Source organism: Hemicordylus capensis, chromosome 2 (assembly GCF_027244095.1).
Source record: "Hemicordylus capensis ecotype Gifberg chromosome 2, rHemCap1.1.pri, whole genome shotgun sequence".
Taxonomy (NCBI): domain Eukaryota; kingdom Metazoa; phylum Chordata; class Lepidosauria; order Squamata; family Cordylidae; genus Hemicordylus; species Hemicordylus capensis.
In genome coordinates, this window is record NC_069658.1 from 254,499,803 (window position 1) to 254,510,204 (window position 10,402).

At 44.9% G+C, this 10,402-nt stretch overlaps 1 protein-coding gene across 1 annotated transcript; it reads left to right on the plus strand.

The window, feature by feature from the left end:
- Window positions 1-438: 438 nt before the first annotated feature.
- On the plus strand, window positions 439-8,903 carry LOC128343947 (zinc finger protein 585A-like). Its single transcript, XM_053293385.1, has 5 exons — window positions 439-459; window positions 1,551-1,677; window positions 5,180-5,281; window positions 7,100-7,317; window positions 7,399-8,903. The coding sequence occupies exons 1-5, from the start codon at window positions 439-441 to the stop codon at window positions 8,851-8,853; spliced, it is 1,923 nt and encodes a 640-aa protein (XP_053149360.1). The 3' UTR covers window positions 8,854-8,903.
- Window positions 8,904-10,402: the final 1,499 nt, after the last annotated feature.

Genomic DNA, 10,402 nt, shown 5'->3' on the forward strand with positions numbered 1-10,402 from the left:
CACTGGGGCACTGAGTATGTGAAAGCAGGAGTCCTTTTTTCAATAATTTGAACACCTTGAAAGAATCATGGTCATTTTTCTCTGGACTTTTCATACTTGCCATCTTAAAATACTTCCCCTAAACACTAAGCGTCTTCTGATGTATTTATTGTTTATGGAAATTAAATTTTAAAAGCTGCTTGATACTTAGCTAGACCCATGGTCCATCTAGGCCAGGATTGTCTACACTGAAAGGCAGCAGCTCTCTGAGGTTTCAGACAGAGAAAGGCCTTTCCCAGCTTGACACAGAGAGGGCAGAGATTGAACTTGGGACCTTCTGCATGCAAAGTATGCACTCTACCACTGAGCTATGGTCTCATGGACTCAAGAGAAGGAATAGTCTCCTGTGGGCAATGGTCTCATTGAATGGAGATCCAATGGTCTCCTACGGGCAATGCTATGGGGGAGCAATGCTACGGGGTAGCATTGGTTGGAGATCCAATGGTCTCCTACGGGCAATAGTCTCCTACGAACTATGGTCTCAGGGACTCAAGAGAAGGAATGGTCTCCTATGGGCAAACGGATTACCTTAAAGGGAAGCTGAGTTTTCTAAACCACAGAAATGCCCAGTGATACCCCTAGCAAAAGACACAAATAGGCCCACTCTTATAGGAGCCATGAAGTAAAGAGTTGGCATCTGTGGTCAGTAGTATTGTCCATTGCGCCCTCCCTCTAAAGTGTCCACATTTTAAAATGTCCACTCGGTTAATTTTAGATCCCACTCAGGTTGGATCAGGAAGGCCCCTCTCTGAATGCACGTGCACACACACTGCTTTGATACTGCTGCCCAGAACAAAACTCATTCTGCACATCGATGAAAATAATTAAAGAGAACACTGGTACTGTCCATCATCTATATAATTAATTCTCTTAGCCGGCATACGTGTCCAGGATTTGGCAGCGGAACTCTCGCGACACGCTGCAAGAGTTCCAGCAAGAGGCCTGGCCGAGGGAGGAGGAGGGGGGAAGAAAGTAGTGGCGGTGGCGGCAGGCGGGGAGAGAAAAGCAGTGGGCGGGCGGCGAGGAGAGAAAGGCGGCAGGCGGGAGGAGAGAAAAGCAGCGGCGGAGGGGGGAGAGGAAAGCAGCAGCAGGCAGAGTGGGGGAGAGATAAGCGGAGAAAAGTAGTGGTGGGCAGGCGGATGGTGGGGGGAGAAAAGCCACAGTGGCAGGCAGACGGGAGGGAGAAAAAAGCGGTGGTGGCGGGTGGGCGGCAGAGCCCTTTTTGGCCTCCTGCCGCCCAGTGAGGCTCTGTGTGGGGGGAGGAATGGGAAGTGGGGAGGGCTGGAGAGCACAGGGCTGGAGGGAAGGGGAAGAGAGGAGAGACCAGGGCAGGAGGGAGAGGGAGGGGGAAACAGCTGGCCCCAAAGCATCGCACAGATGCTCTGTGCACGGTCGGCTAGTATCTTGTATATTAGGGATAGCAACTGTACAGAAGTTTCTGTGATTGAGGTGCTGAGATTGTTTCTGGGACAGAAAGGGCCAAGTGAATATGTGTTTGCTTTTTCTGTCAGGCCCAGGTGATTTTTGAGGATGTGGCTGTATACTTCACACAGGAAGAATGGGCTCTGCTGGATCCCAGTCAAAGAGCTTTATACCAGGCTGTCATGCAGGAGAATTATGAGAATGTGGCCTCCTTAGGTAAGAAGCCCTTTTCTGTCTTTTTCCAAGCTCTTCCCCCAAACATGCCCAATTGTTCAAAGACACATGGATGCCATTGAAAAACTGACAAAATACTCCAAAACTGGGGTTCTCAAACTTGGGTGCCCAGATCCCATCATCCCCAGCCACAATGGCCAAAGGCTACGATGGGAGTTGTAGTCCCACAACATCTTGGCACCCAAGTTTGAGAATCCCTGTGCTAAAGCCTTTTTCATGTGAGTTTGCTGAGGAAACATCGAGGTTTGAAGGAGATACTCCAGTAGTACAGAAGCTCTATTGGAAGAGAGTTCCATTGTCCCATAATGGGACAGTGAAAACAGGAGTTCGCATGTTCAATAGAGGGCTAAACAGGAGAGACCTGGTAGTCACACTTGGCTCCCATGCTGGGTTTGGACTTTGTACTATTCTGTGTAGGGTATTTCCTGTTTGCTCCTGCATTTTGACACACTAGTGCGGTTCAAACCTTATATCTGTGTTCAATTAGTATGGAGTGGGAGGAAGCAGGAGTGTCAACTAGCCATGCCCTACGGGCCAAAACACAAACTAGCCACATCCCACAGACGTCCATGTTCTCAGCACCTGTGTGCATAGGATAGCACTGTGTGCATGCCCAGTGAGCACATTAATGTGGGGAAATGTGGCTAGTCAATGCATCCTATGTGCCTGGAGTTGCAAACTCCAACTGAAGTTATTCCTGGAGGTTTTTTCCCTAGTATTTTTTTCCAATATTTCCCACAATATCAAGCCATTAACATCTCAAGGTTTGTTCAATAGACACCTGGAGTTTGATGCCGATTCCTGAAGATTTCAGGACAGTCCGAGAAGGTTGGCAGCCATACATTTGCCCTAGCCATGAGTTGTTCATCAATGGTACATTAAGATCTCCAGGGGAGGTTTATCTGAGGGTGCCACCAGCTCATCTGGTAGCAACTCAAAGGTGTGCCTTCTCTGTAGTTGCCCCAGGGCGCTTTCCAGATTAGCCGCTCAACAGCAGCAAAATGCTTCTGTTCAGGCAAATCGCATTCAAAACGTAAACAGCAGGGGGAGCAGTCTCACGAAAACAAACAACCCGAAAAACCAGCAACTTTCTTACACTGGATATACAATGTTACAGCACTATATCGCAGTGATTAAATTCGAAACAAGGCATTGGAAATCTGAACGGCACCCTGCTGTCAGCGTAGGGACTGCCGCGTCACAACACAGGAAGTGCGTAAGCACACTTCAGAGATACGTCGTGACCCTGTTGCAGGGTCTAATCTGGAAAGCGCCCAGGACTGTGGATTGCATTTCCTGCTGAGATTAGAGCTGCTCCATCCCTGTTGGCTTTTAGGAAACAACTAAAGACCCATCTTTTCAGCTTAACATTTTAGTTAGTTGGTGTTTTTATGGATCTTTTAATCTGGTTTTTATATATTTTAACTGTTAAATTTGTTTTATTCTTGGTTTGTTTTATGCGGTATACCGCCTAGAGATTTTGGTAGTGGGTGGTATACAAAATAAATAAATAAATAAATAAATAAATGATGATGCCTGACAGCAGCTACTGTAACCTGGGCAATGTGGGCTAACCTGGAGGTTCTCAAACTTGATTCCCAGATGTTGTTGAACTACTGCTCCTGTCATCCCCAGCAACAGTGGTTGGGGGGGGGATGCAGTCCAACAACATCTGGAGACCCAAGTTTCAGAATCCCTGGGCTAACCTATTAGGGTTATGCCTGATGGACTAACATTGCTTCCCCACACATATTTAAATTGGGTTGGTTACATGTTTAAATTGGGCTCTCTGTACAGTATTAACATGCCAGGGGCCACTGGCTAAATTTGTGCATGTGTGACAGCTCTATGCAGCTTAACAAGCTTGTGCAAATTTACCATTTAGAAACTATGTATGTATGTATGTATGTATCAAATTTATACCCCACCCAAACTTACATCTCTGGGCAGGTAACAACAATTAAAACACATATAAAAGTTAAAATAGTTCAACATATAACAACACATATAAAAGTTACAATAATTTAAAAACCATAAAATTAAACAGTATTTATTTTAAAAAAACCTGAAAAAGCTTGGGTAAAAAAATGGGAGATGGGGAGAATCTTAACTCAGCAGGGAGCACATTCCACCATCTCGGGGCAGCAGCTGAGAAGCCCCGTCTCTGTGTGACCACCAAACGAGTTGGCTGTAACTGGAGACGGACCTCCTCAGATGACCTCAATGGATGGTGGGGTTCGTAGCAAAGAAGACGCTCTCTTAAATACCCAGGACTTAAGCTGTTTAGGGCTTTATAAATTATGACTAGCACTTTGTATTTTACCTTGAAACCGATCAGCAGCCAGTGTAACTCCATCAGCAAAGGAGTGATGTGGTCTTTCCAAGATGACCCAGAGACCAACCTGGCTGCCGCATTCTGAACCAACTGAAGTTTCCGGACTATGTACAAAGGCAGCCCCACATACAGCACATTACAGAAGTCAAGTCTGGAGGTTACCAACAAATGTACCACTGTTTTGAGGTCATTGATCTCGAGAAACGGGCACAGCTGGCGTATCAGCCGAAGCTGATAGAAAACACCCCTGGCCACCACCTCAACCTGAGAAACCAAGGAGAGGTGTGGATCCAGGAGTACTCCCAGACTGCTAGATGGAAACAAACAGAAAACCCTTTTTCTTCTTCCCAAGTACAACTTGAGTTGGATTCAGTGAGCAACATGCAGTCAAGTTAGTCATGACTAACTTGTCTCATTGGTGCCTAGGCATGGCAGTCTGGATGTTGCCCAGTTTTTATTATCCACTCACACCCTGAATTCCATTGCATTTATTTCTTATTTGTTATTTCTCTTTGTAAACCGCCCTGAGCCATTTTTGGAAGGGCAGTATAGAAATCAAATTATTATTATTATTATTATTATTATTATTATTATTATTATTATCCTTTTTTCCTTGTGCAGGGTTTTTAGTTCGCCAACCTAACTTGATCTCCTAGCTTCAGCAAGGGGGAGAGCCATGGATTTGGGGTCAGCAGGTCTTGCGGGGAAAGAAAGTTTCATCAGATCACAGCTCAGATGAGGGAACTGAAAAGCCGGCATGCACAATACCATGAACTATCAAGCATAACCATGCGGTTTGTACTGATGCTGATATTGTGGCATGTTTATATAATTCAGAGACAGTATGAATTATACAACCATGGATACCAATTGCAGGGGAGCAAGGGCGAGGAATGGGGCATGCCTTCATCTCCTGGTTGTAGGCTTCTCAAAGGCATCTGGTGGGCTACTGTGTGAAACAGGATGCTGAACTCAATAGGCCTTGGGCCTGATCCAGCAGGGCTCTTTTTATAAATGAAAAGAGTAATAAACATACTCAGAGCATTGTACAAGTAATAAAATCTACAGCTGTCAGAATTAACTATGGTCACTCAGTATCATTCCAGTGTGGAATATCACCTCTTTTTTTAACTTCTTTCTCCTGCTCAGGGTTTCCTGATGTAATAATAAAGCTGGAAGAAGAGGAAGAGCCAGGCACCCTCGTTCTCAAGGCCTGTAGAGAACAGAAAACCTTCCCAGGTGCCTCCTCAGGTGAGAGAGACACCCAGCTTACTCATATAGATGCTTTGTTCACAACCCATTATGGACTTCCTTTTTTACAATCCACCCAAAAGTCAATTCTCATACTATTTCCCCGGACTGGATATTTCAGAGAGAGTGGCCACCATCCTGATTAATGATACGCTTGTGCAACAAACAATGTTGCATTAACATAAGAAGACTGCATAGCTGTGCAGAGTAACTGGGATTTTTTGCAAGCATACAACATGACAAAGAAACAGTGATACAATTATTTTATCTTTCAGCACAATAATATGTTATTTTATTTCTTTTTATTTATTTATTTTCACATTTGTATCCCGCTCTTCCTCAGAGCGGTGTACGTGGTTATTTTTATCCTCACAACAACCCTGTGAGGTAGGTTAGGCTGAGAGATATGTGACTGGCCCAGAGTCACCCAGTGAGTTTCATGGCTGAATGGGGATTCAAACTTGGGTCTTCCTGGTATTATGCTGTACTGCTCATCCCCGCCCCGCCCCTCTACTTTCTGTAGCATAGAAATGCCCACCACTTTCCTATCCAACTAATTGAAGATGAAGTTCTGGGATCTTCTTCAAGCATGCAAAGCAGGGTGCTCCACGATGGCCCCAATTCATTTTTGCACCAGGTATTCCTTTAGTCATAATTCTCTGTTTCTGCCAACAGGCAAAGGGCATGTGAAAGAAGAAGAGAATCCCTTGACAGAAAACAGAAAACAAGTGGAATGCAATGGAACATCATTAGGGATTGCCAAAGGGAGTCATTTCCAGTGTCCAGGAAAGGCTGTTACTGATGAGAGTATGTTCTGTGCAGAGAAGCGAGCGGGAGGCCACTGGGAGACCAGCGGGAGAGTATTATTGCGCAAATGTGACAAAGAATTTGGTGAAGCCAAGTTACAAAAGAGAATTAAGATGCTGGGATGCAAGCGCACCTGGGGCTGTAACTCTCGTGTGCATAAAAGAAATGATGCAGGGGAGAAATGGTATCAATGTTCACACTGTGGGAAAAGCTTCTGTAGGAGATCCTTCCTTATTGTGCATGAGAGAAGGCACACAGGAGAGAAGCCATATAAATGCTTAGATTGTGGGAAGAGCTTCAATCAAAGAACCACTCTGATTAACCATTAGAGAATTCATTCCAAAGAGAAGCCATATAAATGTTCAGTCTGTGGTAAAAGCTTCAGCCAAACGGCAAACCTAATTAAACACAAAGTAGTTCACACAGGGGAGAAACCGTATACTTGCTAGGGATGGGATTGTAAAGGCCTCCGGATCGTCCGGACCGATCCGGACCTGGGCAGTTCGGTTTGGGTGGAGGGGGTAGCTTTAAGAGCGGCGGGAGAGTTTACTTACCCCTCCCGCCGCTTTCCCGCTCTGGCGCCATAGTTGCAAATGTGCGCGCGCTTCACGTCTCTGTGACGCGCGTGCACGCAAAGGACTACTGGGAGTTTTTTTACAGTAACAGCGGGGAAGGGGCGGCAGGGAGGTATCCTGCCGCCCCAATTACTCTTGCAACTACGGCGCCAGAGTGGGAAAGCGGCGGGAGGGGTAAGTAAACCCTCCCGCCGCTCTTAAAGCTACCCCCCACCCCAGTGCCGGACCGCAGTTGGCGGTTCCGTGCACACCCCTAATACTTGCTCAATCTGTAGGAAAAGCTTCAGTCAAAGGTCATACCTTCTTAGTCATGAAGGAAGCCATACAGGAGTAAAACCATTTACATGTTCCATCTGTGGGAAAAGCTACTATTGGAGATCACTTTTAATCGAACATGAGAAAACTCATACAGGCCCCAAACCGTACACATCCTCAGACTGTGAGAAGAGCTTCAACTGGAGAAATCATTTGTTTATCCACAGAAGGAGCCACACAGGAGAGAAACCATATAAATGTTCTGATTGTGGGGAAAGCTTTTGTCAGAGCTCTGCCTTGTTTGCACATGAGAGAACCCACTCGGGAGAGAAACCGTTTCAGTGCTCAGTCTGTGGGAAAACCTTCAAAGGGAAATCAAACCTTATTATTCACGAAAGCAGCCACACAGGAATAAAACCACACACCTGCTCAATCTGTGAGAAAATTTTCAGTCAAAGATCAAACCTTATTACCCACTAGGGATCCCATATGGGGGTGAAGCCATATGCATGCTCCATCTGTGGAAAAAGCTTTGGTCAGAAAACAAACCTGATCAGCCACGAAAGGATCCACACAATGGAAAAACCATATACATGTTCAGTTTGTGGGAAGAGCTTCAATCAGAGATCTAACCTTATTACACACAGGAAGACACACTCAGCAGAGAAACCATACACATGCCTGGTGTGTGGGAAGAGCTTCAAACGCAGGTCGAGTCTTGTTAGTCATGAGAGAATTCACACAGCAGAAAAGCCATATACTTGCTTGGTCTGTGGGAAATGCTTCAGTCAAAGATCAGGGCTTGTTACACATGGAAGAACTCACACAGGAGAGAAACCATATGCCTGCTCAGTCTGTGGTAAACATTTCAGACAGAGGTCATGGCTTGTGACACATGAGGGAACCCATACAGGAGAGAAACGGTATGCTTGTACCGTATGTGGCAAAAGCTTTGGCCAGAAGTCAAGGTGCCTTAGCCATGAGAGAACTCATACGGAAGAAAAACCCTATCAATGTCTGGACTATGAGAAAAGCTTCAAACAAAGATCCAACCTTGTTACTCATGGAAGAACCCATACAGGAGAAAAACCCTACATGTGCTTAGTCTGTGGAAAGAGCTTCAGTCAACAGGCGACCCATATCAGGCACGAAAAAATCCACACTGAAGAAAAACCACATGCATGTGCCATCTGTGGTAAAAGCTTCAGCCGTAAAACAAACCTGATTACTCACGAGCGCATTCATTCTGGAGAGAAGCCATACAAGTGCTCAGAATGTGAGAAATGCTTCAGTGACAGCTCTAGCTTTATTACATACAAGAGGACCCACACAGGCAAGAAATTATACAAGTGCTCCAAATGTGACAAAGGCTTCACCAAAAGACCACAGCTACTTACACACGAGAGAATTCATACTGGAGAGAAACCCTATAAATGCTCATTCTGTGGTAGAAGCTTCACACAAACATCTAACCTTAATAGACACGAGAGAACCCACACTGGAGAAAAACCGTATACGTGCCCAAACTGTGGTGAAGGCTTCAGTCACAAATCTAACCTTGTTAGACATGAGGGGACCCATACAGGAGACAACCCATATGTGTGCTCAGCATGTGGTAAAAGCTTTAATCAGAAATCTAGCCTTGTTACCCATGAGAGAACTCACTCTGGGGGGAAACCCTATACGTGCTCTATCTGTGGTGAAGACTTCAACCAAAGAGCAAACCTTGTTCGTCACAGGCGAGTTCATACAGGAGATAAACCATATATGTGCTTGGTCTGTGCGAAAGGTTTCAGTCAAAGATCGACACGTAGTAGACATGAAAAGACCCATACGGGAGTAAAATCACCCATCTGTTCCATTGGTGGGAAAAGCTTTATTTGTAAGACACACCTTGTTAGACATGAGCAAACACATTCTGGGTGGAAAGTATAGCAATATCAAGTATGAAAAGGATGGATTTGTTCTAAGCTTATGAATCATGAAACAACTCCTACTATTAGGACAGAGATAGGACTTTGACTGTAAGGAAAGTTGTTTGCGCACACACCTATTCAGTCACTGTCAAATGGGAACAGTGTACCTAAGTAGAGAGGGAATGGGAATATGAAGGATTGGGAAGGGGGGGATTTGAACCTTGTCCCCCCAGCCACTGCACTGCACTGTGTCTTGATGTTAGTCATGCTGCTCAACAAAAGCAAAGAGGTTTGTGGGAAGAGTTTCAATCGGGCATCATTGCATATTAAGTATTCAGGAGGAAAAGGAAAATATACATGTGGAGGGGGGAAGTGTGATTTATTTGATTGATTGATTGATTGATTGATTGATTGATTGATTGATTGCTATACTGCCCTTCCAACAATGGCTTTTGGGTTTTTTTAGCACATCAAATCTTATTACCTATTGGAAGTTCAAACCATAAAACATCAGGATGAAGAGGAAATAAAATTCTGAATTATCTCATCTTTCAATTTGCATTAAGGAAAGAAATGATTAATATATTGAGGGTTATTTTTAATAGATAACCTGCTTTTCGTTCAATTGACAGTCAAATCACAAATCCACACATCTGGTTTCTCAAATTCTATTTTGCAAAATTGTTTTTCAGTATAAATAACTGTTTATTTAGGAGTGCTGCATTTTGAGGCGAGATCTATCAAACAACCCTAAGGTATAGCCCAGTATCTTGCTTTGGCTATGAGTATTTTGAAATTTCTTATATAACAAATACATATATAGCCTGTATGGTCTGATTAGCAATGGAGCCACTGTGTTTGTTTCCCCCAGGGGCAGAATCAAGGGTTGGTTCTGTCAGGCTCAGGCCTGTATCTATGGAAGGCCCTTCCCACCTCAACTCCTGGGGCATCCACTGCTGCTGCCCATCACTGCTGATGGCCCTCTTCAATGTCCGCCCCCCTCCCTGAATCTGATGGTGGCCCCAATTTTTCCCATCAGTATCTTTTAAATATATTTATGGAGATTGTCTCTTAAAGGCATGATTGCCTAACTACACACCCTTGCCAAAGTCTTGCCTGCTAACCATTTTTATCCTTGTGGGTATCATTATCTGGGGTGGGGTCAGGGGCGTAGCAAGGTTGGAGTGGACCCAGAGACAAGATTTTAAAATGGCCCCCCCTCACTGAAGCTCAGCTCTTGAAGTAAAGAAATCTTAAATGAGGCTGAATAGTGGTAACAAAAAGTATAGTAAAATTTATTATATATGCAAGTCATTTAATGGTACTAGAGAAAGACATGCTGTTCTGGTAGCTCCAGGTCTTAACACTCACATCAATTTCGGAGAATGAATACAACTGAAGGAAGCCCAGGTGGGTGCACAGCTGGGGGAGTCAGTCATGTGACTTGCCTCTGGGAGGCCCCCCAAGGCAGTGGGCCCCCAGACAACTGTCTCCCCTTGTCCTATTATAGTTACGCCCCTGTCTCCTCTAATGCAACAAGTCCCCTAGTGGACTCATGTGTAACCAGT